The sequence below is a fragment of the Rissa tridactyla genome, chromosome 8 (genome assembly GCF_028500815.1).
Source record: "Rissa tridactyla isolate bRisTri1 chromosome 8, bRisTri1.patW.cur.20221130, whole genome shotgun sequence".
NCBI classification, from domain to species: Eukaryota; Metazoa; Chordata; class Aves; order Charadriiformes; family Laridae; genus Rissa; species Rissa tridactyla.
Genome location: NC_071473.1, coordinates 9,184,876 through 9,202,051, shown reverse-complemented (window position 1 = coordinate 9,202,051; position 17,176 = coordinate 9,184,876). Strand labels below are relative to the sequence as shown.

The window sequence follows — 17,176 nt, the reverse complement described above, 5'->3', positions numbered from 1 at the left end:
TCAAACCTAATAATCAGATTAGAAATACAATCAGGTTATATTTTGGAATAGTAGAATTTTGCCTTTTTTTCTCCTGGAACCTCTTTTAATAAGGTTTTGAAATGTAACATCGAAAATCTGACCCCATCCTAACTACACAAGTAAACACTGCTTAGCTGAACATCACAGGCCTATCCTGATAGGATCTGATGTTGTCTTCTTACATTGAAACTACAGATGAACCTATATTAGATTTCACTATGATTATGTACCGGGAAATGAAATGTTCCTTTACCTAATCAAATTGTGTCTATGAACATAAATTTATCCTAATTATTTTAAACAAAAGAATCAGATTTTACAAATTAAATACAGTTATAAAATATTAAATGTATTTCTAGACATTTTGAAAGACTAACTGAACAGAGAAAGATAATGCTTGGATGTTACAATAACAGCGGGTTTGAATACTATAGTGTAGGGGAAAGCCCCACCTGGCAACAGTCAATAGCCTGTCAAGTTCCTCAGCAGAATTACCACAGTTTGCACTGGTCACAGATTATCAGGCTCAAAGGGTACGGCAGGCCTGGGGGGAATCTCACCATGATCTTCACATCTCATTACTGGTGGCAGCGGGCTGTGCAGAGGTAAACAGTACCACGGCCTTTCCAGGTGAGGCAGGAATCAAACTCCACCAGCAGAGTATGTAGAATGGTTGAAAAGAGCCCCAGGGCACCTACATTCAGAGCTAAACGTGAATAGTTCATCAGGAGGAGCAGGATAAGCCCCATCTGGGTAAGCAATGATGCACCAGCACCCACCAAAAGTCTTCAAAAAAAGACTTCACTGCCTGTCTTTGGCTTCTCTCAGTTTCTGCACAGGTTCCAACAACATTGATGCAGGGTTTTAAATTTCCCTTCCCTTTCCCTGAGTGACATCTTTGTTCTGAAAGATTAATTTTTCTCTCCTTGATTCAATCAAAACAGAGGGAAAACATGCTGGATATTTTAAATGTAATCCCATTTTCGTAGTGGAATAACTAGGAATAGCATTAGATTTTTAAGTGCAATCATAAAAACATGTTGAAAAATATAATCTGGTCACAATGTCAGAATCTGATTCTTTTTAAACACATTCAGATTTCAAATATAAGTAAGTACTTTTTGGCAAAGTAATCCACTTAGTTTGTCTGAAGTAATCAGATTGTTCATGTAATCCATTTATTCTATGTAAGTAATAAGTTTTTTAACATAATCTAATTATGACCTTGAGAAGTAATCGTTTTTAAAGCAATCTTAAAAATATAATCCTGGAACAGGATTTGGGGTTTGGTACTGGTCTATGTTGGCCTTTAAACAGATCTGACTAGATTTTCCCGAGCCCTGTTCTAGTGGTGTAAATTGCTCATTACTGCAGGGAAGGTCTTGCTCGGGAGGTTTCCTCTCTGCTGCGATCACAGGCTTCTCAATCCATACATTGGGTCACTCAGAGTCACCAACACATTAGTGCAGTTCTGTAATGATACAAAACCTAAACCTGACCAGAAAAAAATGAAGAAACAATCAGGTGAATCAAAACATTTCTGTTCAGTGTGTGGGCAGGAGTCCTTGCTCTGCCGTATCGTCGGTCAGGGCTTCATGCAACCAAATAAATCCCCTTAGTTGCTCCCTTTGAAGTCTGAGTTGTGCTCAAATTCAGCGGTGTGTGATTGTACCACACTACTGATTTGAGGAATTACTGAGTCACCCAACTGATGATCTCTGTTTCTCTAGAATGTAATTGGTTCTTTTTGTTGGGCACTGCTACCAATGCACTGCCTGCCTTCTTCCTCCTCAAAAGAGGCCGTAGCTTTTAAAATCGCAGGCTTGCCACAGGAGAGAACACAACGTGGAATCAAGCTGTGTCAAACTGATAACTATTGTTGTTATTTCTCTTTACAGACAAGTTGGGAGTTTGTTCAACAACTACCAAAGATGATATCTGGGAAAATCCAAAGGAAGAAACTAAGGAACAAAGAGTGGGGAAGAGCTTAGCTTTGCTGATGATGAGAACATGCTCATCCTGGACTGCTTTTCTGCCTTCTGGCATCCTGTTCTCTATCAGTCTTAAGAGGTGCTGGACAACCTTCTGAATAAGAGTAGCCGCTACTAATTTTTGTTCTGGCGCTTTGGGGTATTTCTAAAGCAAGATAGTCCCTATAATTTTAAATGTATGTGGGAGAAACTGTTTTGAAAATAATGATAAAAGAGGGGAAATCAGACTTGCTTTTAGCTTTCGCCTTTATTTTTGTATGTGCATTGTTATCACTGAAAGCCACAAAGTATGCAACTCTGCGTCAAATATTATTTTGTGAGAACGCTTTTTAATGATTGTTGATATATGTGACCCAGCTTTAGCCAGTCTGGATCACATATAGTTTTAGGATTAAATATAATCAAGGATTTCCTGGACTGAGTAGTCAGTTCAGACTGTGAGATATTTCCATAACAGTCAAGCACAGTTACGTGAGTATGGGTGCAGCAGAGATTTAGATCATCCCTGTTAGGTCACATCTCACATTTCTTGTTACCCCTCTGTAGCACTTGCACCTCACACAGTGCTGCTACAGCACAGCCTGTGTACTCTTTATTCTTGCTTCAGAAGATATAAGTAGTACTTGAACTCTATGACCAAGGCTGTATTTACTGGAAGCACAAAAACACCAGTGAACCAAAAAAACCCCAGGGTTATTTATCTCAAAATTTCCTGGTTCTGCTGTAAACCCACTATGCGGTACCCATGAACACATCTGCTGTTGTACCAAGAGCCTGGGAAAATAGCAAACGTGCTGAGTTGTAAAGCTGTTGATGACCTTTCAGGACAACTAATTGAGTTATTAACAGGCAAACAAACACAAGTCCCAGGAGAGGCTGTGCCAGGAGGGTTCTGCAGGTGGATCTCACCTCTTTCATACCCTTAAGCTCTGAAATGGATATTGCTTTGCTTTCCAGCTACAAAGCACGTAATTGCCTGAGGACAAAAACAAAGAGAAAACAAATGCACAAAATGCTGTGTCTGTGTAGATTACATCAATCTAAATAGATCTGAGTTAGCACTACTGAAACCAGAGGATAGTTAAAAATTTATTTCTTTAGGAGCAGACTTAGACCTCAAATGAAAAATAAACCCCAGTCTCCAGAGTATATGCATGCTGAGAGCATTACACTTTTTAAGGAAATTACAAAAGTGACTGAAAGAAGGTAGTTTTGGGTTTTTTATTAATCAGTCCTTTGGAGATTCATTCCACTGAGAAAATCTTTAGGCTGCCTCCTGTCCAAAGTGGTGTACTTGAAGTAAGCAACAAACATGCCAGAGAGGAACTGCATCATCTGCCTTGGATGGTTCTCCACCTCATTCGCATCAACAGTTGCTCTGAATTCTACTTTCTGGGAGCAGGTAGTTACATTTTGGTGAGCAAATGAGAAACTTCTCTGGATTTCATTGCTACTACCACAAAAATCACTGGTCAGCTGTTTTCTTCTATGTGTGCTGGTGGAAGGCTGCTATAGTACACTCGCTGTTTGAGGGCTGTCATACTTCTTATTTGTTTGTTCTAGGACTTGAGGACAAATTAGACTTATCCACATGTGTGTGTGTATATCGCCCATCATTATTGCACTGAATAATGGTTAATGACATTTCCAAACAGTAGCAGCTGTGTTTTGTGTCTCAAAATGTATTTACATGGCACAGGCAGCCAGGGGATGTCACTAGAGTTGTTGCTCTAAACCCCTGAGTGCTCTTAGGAATTTACCCTGTTTTACCCTGGGAAAAGGGCCAAATCTGGTGGCCTTGCAAACTTGTGAGCAAACTCATCCCTTGATTTCAGTCTCTCCACGTTGGGTTGAAAATGGACTTAATGCCCTCTCGTGTACATATGCTGGAAACACCGTGTGTTGAGAATGGCTCTTTGTGTGTGTGTATTAAACAGCTCAAAAGCCACGTAACAGCCACAGTAAAGTGAGGAATGGGAGAAGTCATTTGCAACATGAGGAGAGCAGATGGAAGATATTGTACCCTGTTACAGAGGCGTGAAGTTCCTCAAACCCCAACCCAAATGTGCTTGCTCTGAATCTCACTGTATGTGCTCCTGAAGTGTAAATTCAAACAACTGAGCACTGCACTGTGTTCTTCTCCAGGTTTCACTGGGAATTTCATGTGGTTGTCATTGCGCTGTCCATTTTAATTTCTCTGAGTACATGGGCTTCCAGGCACCTTAAGACGTAGTTATCCTTGCTCCCAATCTTGATTGAAAAATGGTAAGAAGAAAAGCAGAACCAGTTAAATAGCAGTCAGATCAGAAAAATGGGGTAATTCTCTTTTTCAGATCACCTTAACATCAGTAAACAGTGTCACTTCAGGCAGTCTGCTGTATGCGCTTTTTAAAAGGTGTTAAAATGAGAGACAGGTAGTCTATAATTACTTTAGCTTTGAGCATCTGCTTTTTCGGACTATCATATGCGATATACCAAGCTGGGGACGGTCATCTCCTAACAGTGAACTCCACAGCAGTAGGTCAGGGGAGCTGGCTCTGAGTCCACAACAAGACACAAAGACAGGGAGACTTGTGCAAAGTCACGTACATGCCAATTTGAACAGTTTATTTCTGAGTAATTTCAAAGCTTACATTCAATTTGCAAAAGTGACTTGAAATTTTTCAGATACCCGTAACACAGGGGAGTTCAGTGGTTTTCCTGGAAGATGGGCCGTGCATTGATGCCCGCGGGGATTCCACACGTGAGCTCTAACAGCCTGGTTCTGCTTCTCCATAGTCCATTACTTCCATGGCTGCTGTCTGTGCTTGTTGTTTCTAGCAGCATTTCTGACTGTTTCCTGACTCTGATCCTTAATTACACCCTTTATTGCCTCTATACAGAATCATTTAGGTTAGAAAAGACCTTTAAGATTATTGAGTCCACCTGGAAGTCTAACACTGCCAAGTCCACCACTAAACCATGTCCCTAAGTGACACATCTACATGTCTTTTAAATACCTATATTTATATACAGTCTATATATATTATATAGTCTATGTGTATGCTTATGTATAGCCTTTATTTATCTAGGTCTTAGTTTAAAAATATTTTCCCCTTGCAGAGTTTATTGCCTGTGGTAGCAAAACTATCAGACTGTACTGTGACTGTAGTAGATTCACCTAAATCAAGTGCCTCATAATTGAATAGCTGGAGTTCCTGCATCATGTTGTTGCCTTCCAGAGTATGGGTTTATGTCTCATCCCTTTGTTGCCCTGTTTCATAGCGATGACTCTATAGTTTTGAGTTTTCACTGTCTTCCTCAGAGCTGACAGCCCTGAGGAGTCTGAACTGCATGTATTTTCTCGACAGAAGTGTCCATCAGATATTGCAGCTGATACCACCAGGCTTATGAAAATCTTCATATCTTTGTCATACCAATTCTCATACTATGTTTAACTCCAGAATCTGAAAATAAAGCTGCACTCTTGCCATTTCCAAAGTCATTGGTGCCATAGAATAGAGTTATATATTAATATATGGTGGATTATCCATTCTCCTAAGGCAGTGAACTAGAAATGCAGTCATTCATACTCAGCACTCCTTCCATCTTCTCTCAACTTTTTCAGTGATTGTGCCTTTCTTCAGAAGGTAATTGGAGAAATGAAATCTGTGCTCTCAGGGGGAAATAATCCCCACCACGGAAGGTGACGTGTGATACTAATGAAGGGCTACAACCGCTCAGAGAGCTGGAACGAGCCAGGAGGAGGCAGTACTCGCCAATTAAGTACTAGGCAAGATACATGAGGAGGAGTTGAAAGAAGTCTCACCTGATCACAAATAACATCTCCAGGTAAGCACAACCTATTTAAACACCCTGAGAAAATAGTTTTTATTTAGTAGCTTTTTAAATGCTTAGTCTTCTTAAAAATGAAAGATGCTATCTGCTCATGTAAAAAAAAAATAAATCTGTAATGCCATGCTTTGTTCCTCTTTCTTCACGTGATTCTCACTTTTATGAAGGAGGGTGGACTACCAGAGAGCAGTTATACTTTCCTCTTTTGTATCAAGCAGACTGAAGAAGTAGCTTCTTTCTGCAAGAACATCTCCTAGGTCTGAGTCTGCAATCGCTGTCTCAGATCTAAAGGAAAAATAAAATGGCAGCCAATTCTACAAAGATTTTGCTGATTAACTGTGAGTTCTGGAATCAGGCTTTTTGTAATAACCTGTTAGAGATAAGAAGCAATACGTTATAAGCAGACTATGTGAAAAAAGAAAAAGCCTCTATCTGTATCTTTTAGTCTCTGAAGCTGAATGTATCCTGAGCGCCATGTTCCCATACATACAGCTCTAATTAACTTCCTCCTTTTGCAAAGTGTTTTCAGGGTAATACACAACTACAAATGGTATTTTGTGAAATCAAATGCAACTCCGTATCTGTGGCAAAAGCATTAGGCCAGTGAAAAAACAATAATAGAATGTGGAAAACCACCTCTGAGTTATTCGTGATACTTTGCTATGCAACTAATGCACGGCAAATGCCAGGAGGAGGAAGGGGCACAATCTTTTCTTTGGACAAAAAGAAAGGCAGCGCAAATGGTGCAATGTAGAACATACTTCTGATTAACATTTATGGCTTTAGCAAAAAGCAACAGTAAAGATGTTTACCACATCTCTTCCATATTAGCTAAATGCACAGACCCCTCACCCCTGCTTGCTCACAACCACGCTGGTCTTTGAGTAGTTGTGTCTGCCGGTTATATCCTGGATTCTGGGGCAAAAACCAGGAACAGCAGATGGCATCCGTCCTGCAACGAAATCTGTGTTTGACATTAGTAGCCCTGTAGGGCTGAGTGAGACTGCTGTGGTGCTTAAAACATGGGAATAGTGGGTACAAGTCCTGACAAGTTCTTGTTGGGTTTTTTGGTTGGTTGTTTTTTTTAAACACTCAGCTGTTTCAAGCCCCTTCTTTGGTTGGACAGAATCGGAATTGTCAGCTCCAAGGGGAATTCTCTGAGAAACCTGTGTCCAGATGAAAAAGCAGGAGACTTAAAAGGGTTACCAGAGCTCTAGCCTACCCGTAAGGAGAGGTGGGATAAAATGTCATAAAGAGGTGGACTTGCTACTCTGTATACACCTGTTCCATTTGGAGCCAACAGCTCATCTGGGAATGTGCACATCATAATACTATTATTGATTTTTCTGTCTCTTCTAGGAGGGAAATAATAATCAAAAAATAGTTCTGATGGTTATCATCTCCAAAATCCCACATATATCTGCTTTTGCGACATGAAGATTTTACTTGAATTTCAAGTGTTGCGGTCCCCATGGAGCATCCAGACACTCTGCAGATTATTCCACCAGTATCACAACACTTTTGCACCTTTAAATTTCTCCGATTATGAAGCTATCAGTCGTTGTGAACAGGAAGTACCTGAGTACTTTAATTTTGCAAGTGATGTGCTGGACAAGTGGTCTCAAATAGAAAAGGTAGCATTTCTGACCCTGTAGATTTAGTATATAATGTGCCCCTACCCCCAAAGTCAAGTCTAAAACCATCACTGGCTTCAGTGGGACCAGAATTTCCCCCCATATTTCTATTTTAATATAATCTTATATTGCAGAGAAAGGAGAGACAATTTGCTATAGCATCAGAGGGGATATGGTGCTCTGTCTCTGTGACTCTGATTCATCATTGTGTGCAGTGCTGGGTTCGTAAAAGCCTCTAAGTAATTTATGAGCGTTGCAAATCAGGTAGATATACACAACAACTTATATGTGCCTTGGAAAAGGGCTCTTTTAAACAAAACATACTTAATATCCCTGCCCTCGAGTATGTAACACTATCGGATTCTACTGCCTGGAGCATCCCAAAAACTCTGGAAGGAACTACAGGAGTCTCAGAAGTAACCAGCATACTATTTACCCTTGCGTTGTGTATAGGAACGAAAGGGACCATCAAACCCAGCGCTTTGGTGGATAAATGGGAAAGGAGATGAAATGAAATGGAGCTTTGAAGAGCTGGGCTTCCTGTCCCAAAAAGTGGCCAACATGCTCTCTGGCCCGTGTGGCCTGCAAAGAGGAGACCGAGTTTTAGTGATTCTACCCCGAATTCCAGAGTGGTGGCTGCTGAACGTGGCTTGTATGCGAACAGGTGAATTGTATCATTCCTAACTGTCTATAGATTGTTACCTTCTATGCCAAAAGTTGGTTAACAATTCATTTAGCAATTACATTTCTTATTTGACTTTGTAGCTTGAACATTTGACGATCAAAGGGGCTGACAGGGGTAGTGTCTTATGATTGATGGAATTACCTTCATTTTTCTTTCATTTTGTGGCTTGTGTTGATTGTGTTAAATCAATTTCGTTGTGTTAAATCAATTTAACTTCAACAGACTTAAGTTAAAGATGCTAGTGTTTATTTATACTTTTTAGTTATATTGTGCCTGGAGCAAAGGATCTTGTAGAAACAGAAGCTATTTTGTGCTTCTGATCTGCACATCTGTATTCAAGTTCAGGTGTGTGAAACTTGTCTTACCTTCTTCTCACTTCTGGACTGAATGGTGCTGGTATGCAACAAATCAGGAGAAGCTATGAAGTGATCAGGATTGAAAGTGAAAAATACCTAATAAACTTCCCATTTTATTGTACTTTCAGGTGTTATAATCATCCCAGGGACAACACAACTGACAGCACAAGACATTTGCTATAGATTGCTGGCTTCCAGGGCTAAGTGCATTATTACAATGGATGTGCTTGCACCTGCAGTGGACTCAGTTGCATCCAAGTGCCAGTTTCTGAAAACGAAGCTAATTGTATCAGAAAGTGGCAGGGCTGAGTGGCTGAACTTCAGCAGTTTGCTCAAGTAAGTGCCTTCTACCTTAACTCCATCATAGTTACCTCTAATGGAAAATTTCTAATGTTTAAATGCACTTGTGTCTCGTTAATGAACTAGATACCTTTGAGGGGTAGGAGAGAAGGCAGTTTAGTCTCTTTTCTATGAAGAAAGGGAATATTTGGGAATAGACAAATTACCAATTAAAAAAATAAGTACAGTCTTATGATGTCGAAGTTTGTTATATATAACTATGAAATAATATGGAAAAAATGTCAGGAAAGCCTCTCTTATTGACATCTGTGGCCTATTTACCCTCTAAAGCTCCAAGAAAAATATTCTGTACAAATTATTCCAATCCATATTCCTAAAACTTAATAATAAGGCTAATGTGAATAGCTTTTCTCTATGAAAGGCTAAAAAAGGGCACTGCAAAATGAACCTAATGTGTTCAGGAATCCACCTGCCTCACTGCAGCTACCAAAATGGCACCCAACACAGCTCTTCATTGCAGTGCATGGGACTGTAGGAGGGGTGGAGAGGTGGAATTGGGAAGAGAAGCAAATACCCTGCTGCAATCTGCTCAGGGCCCTAGGTGTGATTTTACTAGCTGGTATTTTGTTAAAAGCATCTGTGCAGCTAACGCCATTCTTTCACGGACGGATCTTTCAAGGAGGGATCTAAAGCTCTTCAGTCAGTTTAAGAGCTTTGTAAGATGTACCATGTGTTCTCACAACCACAGGTGTCTGAACTAGCATTACCTGTGCAGCTCACTGTAGTCTCACTGTATTTCCATCTGCTCCTTTGAACAATTGCCCACTTCAGTGTCACTAAACTGGAAGATGGAGAAAGCAGTAACCCTGCATTCTCAAACCTAGAGCTATCTATTCGATGAATCCTCTTTCATGCTGGGCTAATATTCCATGGTTCAGTTCCATGGCAGAGGGTAACATTGATTTGATAAAACCTAAATACTGTCTGGAACTGTGTCAGTCCTGCAGAGGCTGTAACCGGCGGTCAGGCAGGTAGGCTGTCTGGTTTCCCCGAATGGCTGCCTCGCCAAGTGCTGGCTGTCTGGCTCCAGGGTTGCTCAGCTGTCAGGCTCCCAGTCTTCCCAGAGTGCTGGGCTGCTGCCCTGCCTGGCTCACAGATCACTGGCAGCCTGCCTACCTCGTGGGCTAATTGCCCAGACTTCCCAGCTCCCCGTGTCCTCGGCTGCCTTAGCTGACTGCTGAGCTGGCCAGGAGGCTGCAGGGCTCTGGAGCGAGGGCTCCTGGGCAGCCTGTCTGCCCGCCAGCCAGCACAAGAAGACGGCTGGCCTGGGGACACAGGCTTCCCACGCCCAACTGGGCAGGCATGGGCAATGTTTGCACACCAAGCAAAACCTTCTTGAACATCAGTCCTGGCAGAGAAAAAGAAACAGCTTTGCTTTCTCATCCTAGTAAGAGATGAGAAATATTTCCCTGTCGTGTGCCAGATGGCCAAGAGTTTGAGCCTCCCCATACTTCCCAAACACAGCAAGGATAACTAAGTAGTGGGACCACCTACCAAAAGAAATGGTGGGTCCTCCCTCAGCTAGTCACATTAAGTCTGGAAGATATGCTTTCTGGAGGGCACTTTGGCCAAACACAGGATGCTGGGCCTTTTGGCAGTTGTTAAGGGAGGCAAGTACAGGAGAACATGTTGGCATTTTTACTTTGGAGAAGGTCAACATGAAGAATAGTTAAAGAGCAAGATCAGCAACACTTTAATACAGAACTAGCAGTGCAAGAGTGAGGGGATCCTCAGTAGTTTATTATCCCTCACGTTTCACTATACAAACAGTCCTGCATAGACTGGGCACAGAGGATCCAAGCTAAGTGTGCTGAATAACACCAGCCACTGTTTCATTAACCTTTCTTTTTTTTTTAAGGGCTGCCCCCGCTGTCCATACCTGCGTGAAGACAAAAAGCCAGGATCCAATGACAATCTATTTTACCAGTGGCACCACGGGCCCTCCCAAAATGGTTGAACATTCCTATGGCAGCTTTGGCCTGGGTTTTTTTCTCTGTGGAAGGTGAAGTATTCAGCTAATTATGCCTTTACAGCTCGGAAATGTGAAACAAACAGAAGAGTTTTTGTATGCGATAAAATTATGATAGATGATGAGGCTCCTGCAATACTGTACATGTCTTTTCTTTTGGTCTCAGCTGAATTGTTCCCAGGAAGCAAGGATCTTGTTCGATATGGTATATGGCTCCGTGTTAGAAACTATTTGCCTGCTAATCCAGGATAAATAATGAGTTGGGAAACAGTTTGATTCTCTTTATCTTTGCCATCAGTATAAAGGCTATGCAAAAGGCATTTATTTGAGCTCTTAAGTTTTGAATCAAATTTACCATGCCTTTCAAAGCAAAAAAACCCAAAGCCCCCAAACCCTCACATTCTTGATTTCCACTTGCAGACTCCCTTATGATGGCCACCTTTCTCTTCAACAGATACTGGATGAATTTGACTCCCTCAGACATCATGTGGAACGTGTCAGATACTGCTTGGGTAAAGGCAGCTATTGGGAGCATTTTTGGTCCGTGGTTCCAGGGCACGTGTGTTTTTGTACATGCCATGCCACAGTTTGATCCAAGAGCAATCTTAAATGTAAGAACACCATGCTCACAATGAACAAGTTACTCATATTTCATGTTGTTTTCCAGGCAGGCCACAAAACTAAGCCTCTTAGGTTTATGGGATTAGCAGTTTTAAGATGGCATAACCACAAGGTGATTGTTCTTTGAGTAGGAATATAATACAGGAAGGATTTTGCAGCATTACTCTTTTGGGCACAGGATATTACCAGCTGCTTCCGATCAGTAGGAGTTACTGGTATTAACCTCTCCTCTACTGTATTTCACTATTGAAATGATAAATGAGTTGAATTACACGTAAGTTAATATTTTAATTACACTGCTGTGACCCTTAAGAAAGGCAGGTCAGCACTGGAAAACACTGAAACTGTGAGATTGGCCTGTTCTTAAAAAAAAAAAATTATTTTCAAGCTTCTCAAGCCAATCTTGAGTTTTAATCTAACACAAAGGGAAGAGTGCTGTTCCCAAATGGCTCAAAGCACTAACGTGGAAAAGTGTACATTCCTAACATGTGGGGGTTTATTTGGGGATTTTAATCTTCTTTCATTTCCTTTCTACAACGGTAGTTGATAGTTTGGGTTTATTTTTGTATAAATTTCTTGGCCTTGCAAACACCTGCTTGCAATGTGCATCAGGTTTCACATCTCTGCACAAAATGAAGTTTGATAGCAGAGACTGCTTTACCCATGATGTGGCTGGAGTGAAGAATGGTGAATGAGAGGTCTTCCCCTTGCTTTTATTTATCACTACCTGTCCCCCTCTCTGAGCAGATTTTCATTGCAGGCAGAAGTGAGGTAAAAAAAACAAACAACTAAGGCTTCACTCTACTTGAGTGACTGCGAATCATCTGTTGGTGTTATGGGTGAGACATAAAGATACGTCAGAAAATAGAGGCTCAGCTGAGATCTTTGTTTTTCTAGCAAGGCACTGAAGTCCTGTGTTCTGTCCCAGGTAAAGGAGGATATATAAATTTGCCAGTCCAAAACAACCTTTTAATACAGCATTACTTGCAACTTGGAGCACTGGGGGACTTGGCTTTGCGGGTCAGGCCCTTTGTCAGGACAGCTGAGGGGATTGTAGCATGTCTAAAGATTTGCTACAGTCTGTTTCAGAAAGTGTAGGGCTAGATAAAAGATTGAAAAATGTTCAAAAGAAACCTGTGATTTTAGGTGCCTCCATTTTGCAGTGCCTGACTTTGTCCTAGGGTGAGATGTGGGCTTTACTGAAGTCCCCTGAAAAACTTACGTTGCACCCTAGGGCCAGGGTTTCATACCAAGAGACGGTCCTTGTGCTTCAGGTGAGCATCAAGACAAATTAGGTACACCCGTGGTTTACCACAGTCAATGTGTCACCTCTTCAGCTGACATTTGGGGCACTGTAACATCTTTCCTGAGCACTGACAGTGACAGCAATTACTTTCCTTTCCGTCTAAGTGAGGTTACAGTCAGGTCTTGTAATTTGTGCCCTAGTATGGAACGAAAGGAATAGTTAGCAGCAACTTTTTTTCCCAAAACAATATTGTTTAACCCTCTTTTTTTTGTTTTGTTTTGTTTTTTTAATTTGTCAGACCTTGTGCAGATACCCAGTGACCACTCTGTGCAGTGCCCCAACTGCCTACCGCATGCTGGTGCAGCATGACCTCACCAGGTACCGCATCCGTTAACAAGTGACTGTGCCGTGTCTGTTCAAGCTGTTGCCTGGCTCTTTAACAATGATTTCTGCAGGCCATAATAGCCACTTAATCTCTCAGAGTGGTGGAAATTCTGTGTTGAAGCCAGTATCTGTGAGGAGGCAGAGCCTCTTCCTTAGTACTGCAGAGAGAGGTGATGAAATCCACCCCTTAGGCAACTCCAACCCAGAGAAAATTTTGCCCTGTGGCATTAGAGACAGTAAATACAGAGGCCAGTATTCAGCCCTTGAAGGCACATGTGTGGCTGGGCTGCCATCTGTCCTGTGCATCTTTGCAGCTCACCGCTTTGGTAGTCCCTTTCCAGCCCCACTTCAACTGGATCTATAGGCTTTCTCTCAACCCTAACCCTAAGAGAGTTCCATGTGTCCCAAAGTCAAGGGGTTGGACAGACAGATGTCTGAGGGTGCAGAATGTGTCCCATTCTGTCCTCTGATACTCAGCAATGTCCTCTGTCTGTCATGAAGGTATGCATTCAAGATGCTGAAGCACTGTGTGACCGGAGGGGAACCACTCAACTCAGAAGTGATGGCACAGTGGAAAAGCCAAACAGGACTGACTATCTATGAAGGCTACGGCTAAACCGAAATTGTATGTTCAGCTTTTTTGTAAAGGGGACTGAATGACTCAACTGTCATTCAGGGGACTTAGATATCTCATTCCTCTTGTTAAATCTGGAACTTGGCCACATATATCTGACTAAAAAGAAAGATGGCATTAGAACATGTGGCAATTTCCTACAAGAGGGTTTATTTTGCTTAGAATTACGGCTTGGTTATGATACTGCTTCTAAGACTACTTAAGCTAAGTAAACTTAAACTACTAAGTAAAATATCTTGAACTTTTTGTCCAAGACTCTCATTGAAGTTCACAAATGTTTTGGCTCGCACAGATGGAAGACTTAGATCTTATGCTAGCTCAACAGTGGGCATAGTACAAGAACAGGAATATCCTTAGGAATTACAGTAAAAAATCCTGGGCTGGTTGTTTGTCTTTTCCAACAGGGAATGATATGTGCGAATATGAAAGGAATGAAAATTAAGCCAGGTTCCTTGGGAAAGGCAGCTCCCCCCTACGATGTTCAGGTATGCTGGTCCCCTTTTCTGTTTGCGGTTGATTTCATAGGAAGTAAAATACAAGAAACTACAACATACCATAAAAGTTTTGGTACTGTACAGTGGTACGCAGGGCAGGCTGACTTTTTTGGTTGAGCTGTTGGCTGCTGGTTAGTTTTAGAACATGGCGCTCTTAAAATGGGAAGTTATAATCACCCATTTGCCTTTTCTATTGCAGATTATAGATGAAAATGGCAGTGTTCTGCCTCCTGGGAAAGAAGGAGACATTGCTGTCAAAATGGATGCCAAGCGGCCATTTATGTTTTTCACTCGATACGTGGTAAGCCAAAAGTGAATTTCCGGAGAGCCAGTTCAGGCCTGCAGCATGGTATGTATGGGTACCAACAGGAGCAAGTGCAGCACCAAAGAGCTGCAGCTCTTCTTGACTTGACAGTGTTATGACTTTTGAAACTTCCATTCTCTCCCCCCTTCTTCTGCAGACCTACTGTGTGATCATCGGTTCTGTATCTGCCCCTGTGATCAGTTTTCCCCTTTGGAAAAAACAAGCATAAGCTCTTACATTCTTGAAACAGAGAACAAGCAGTGAAAGATACTATGGGTAGTGTCCAATGAGGCAAAACTCATCTCTTAGCTTAAGGCTTCTCAATATTTAGATCATTTAATTGTTGCTTGTTCAACAGGATGATCCAGTGAAAACTGCTTCCACAATCCGTGGGAACTTCTATATCACAGGAGACAGAGGGAGCATGGATGAGGATGGATACATATGGTTTATGGGGAGATCTGATGATGTCATCATCTCCTCTGGGTTTGTAGATTTCCGTTAAAGTGACAAGAAATGTCTACAAACCAACCATATACCTTTCACCTATTAAGCATTTAATTTCTCTCTCCTAGGTATCGTATCGGACCATTTGAAATAGAGAGTGCCCTGATACAGCACCCAGCTGTCGTTGAGTCAGCTGTCGTCAGCAGCCCAGATCCCATCAGAGGAGAGGTAATTAGTAGTCACTCTCCTAATCATAAAGTGCCTTGTGTGACAGAGCTTACACTCAACTTCCACTGAATTCATAAGACTCTTAATATCGCTATACAAACTTTTCCATCACTTTACCCAAAGCGAGGGGGAACAGTAGTTTGTGTATCTCATATTCCTTTTAATAAAAATATAACCCTTAGTTTCCTAAAGAACATAACACTGAATATAAAGGTGACTGATAAGAATTGGTGTACGCTTCGACCCACTACCTGGAGAATTATATTCTTTACTTTAACAACTTATGTTTATAGAAAAGGCCCCAGCATCTAAGAACTTTAGAAGAGTCCTTTACAGAACAAATTTGGAAGCAAAGTTTGAAACTTTTATAATGTATTATTTAGGACCTTTACTAATGTAAGGTAGAAACAGTCTTTCATCCTAATTTTAAATTTGCTTACACAAAAGTGAATTTTGCTCTACAGCACAGGTGTGATGCAGCAAGCCTGTACTGCAGGCAGTACTCACTTATTCTCGATTAATTGCCTCATTTGTTAGGTTGCTGTAGTTTAATTAATGCTGCATTTTTTATTTATTTTCCCTTGGTAGGTGGTAAAAGCTTTTGTGATCTTGTCTCCTTCCTTTAAGTCACAAGATCCAAAGAAACTGGCCTGTGAATTGCAAGATCATGTCAAGAAAGTCACTGCTCCGTACAAGTACCCCAGAAAGGCAAGTAAATACAGGTGTATTAAAAAAAAAAAATAATCCCAAACACCTATATTAACTGTGGAGAGGCAAGAAACAGAAAGATTAGACTCAGTTCAAACTCAGTAACAAAAAAAGCCCAAATATGTACTGTGCAAGAAAAATGACAAATGTTATTTTAAAGATTATTTTGGAAAATAATAGATACAATACAGTCTAAAACCAAACTGGACTTATTTCCCCAGTCACCAAATTCTTATTTAAGTTAAGTAGGATGGAGATCTATGCTGTGCTGAAAAAAAAAATTATAAATTAAATCTGCTCATTTTACTTTTTTCCTCTTTTGAATCAGATTGAATTTGTCCAGCAGCTGCCAAAGACAATCACTGGGAAAATCAGACGGAATGAACTGAGGAACAAGGAGTGGGGACTTAGTTTTGATAAGCAATCTAAAAAAGCCTAACCCTATCAATTTCATTCATAATGGAGCTTTTCTATTACAACAGTAAGCACCAACATATTTCATCCTTAGGCAGCAATTGTGTAATAATGCACAAGGATTAAAAATTCCAGCTGTTTTTAAATGCTTGCTTAACAAAAATCAAGCCTACCTAGCACGGCATATGCAAACACATCTTCCAGCCACCTAACGCTTTTCAGAATTACTCTACAAGTAGAAGTGATTACCAGGTGAAGGAGCAGTGTGTTCATTCTTTGAGACCAGATATTTTAACTCACAAGAGGCTTATTAATAAGGAAATCATGACAGTATGTAATGAAGTTCCCAGAAATGACCATAAATATTGCATGCATCCAAATTAAGCACCCTGCTTATATGAATCTTGAAAGCCTCAAGATTTAGGGACTAATGTGTTGACAATGAATGTTCAGTAAGTGCAAATTATGAGAAATGAGAAGTAAAAGAATGCAGACATCTTTAAGACTGCAGTGTAGGCAGCATCTAAATGTCAGGCACGGGCTGTACAAATGGATGGTAGCTATTCAGCAGTTTCTTCTGAAGAACTGTAGATCCTGTAGACACACAAATGAGTGAGAGAAGGAAAAAAAACCAACCCAAACAAGAAAACCCCCACGAACTATCCATGAGTCTATCTTTGTCCTTAGTAAGACAAGCAGGCTGTCCTGAATCCTGATCGCTGGTATCAGCCACCAATAAACATTCACTGTTGGCCTTTGTGTCTGGTCTCAAATGGTTCTTTCCTATGTGTGACCTAGACATTACTGGTTTTAATGCACAAAGAAAAAGCTTTAAAATTTAAAGAA

The 17,176-nt window shown here is 41.0% G+C and overlaps 1 protein-coding gene across 1 annotated transcript; it reads left to right on the top strand.

Moving 5' to 3' along the window:
* The first annotated feature begins 5,720 nt into the window (after nucleotides 1-5,720).
* Nucleotides 5,721-17,073, top strand: LOC128913423 (acyl-coenzyme A synthetase ACSM4, mitochondrial-like). The gene is given in 14 exon segments (XM_054210964.1): nucleotides 5,721-5,843; nucleotides 7,206-7,480; nucleotides 7,934-8,144; nucleotides 8,650-8,857; nucleotides 10,740-10,883; nucleotides 11,305-11,461; nucleotides 13,016-13,095; nucleotides 13,603-13,726; nucleotides 14,140-14,220; nucleotides 14,429-14,530; nucleotides 14,892-15,019; nucleotides 15,109-15,208; nucleotides 15,797-15,916; nucleotides 16,245-17,073. Coding segments are annotated over 13 exon segments (1,767 nt in total). The 5' UTR covers nucleotides 5,721-5,843; nucleotides 7,206-7,279; the 3' UTR covers nucleotides 16,356-17,073.
* Nucleotides 17,074-17,176: the final 103 nt, after the last annotated feature.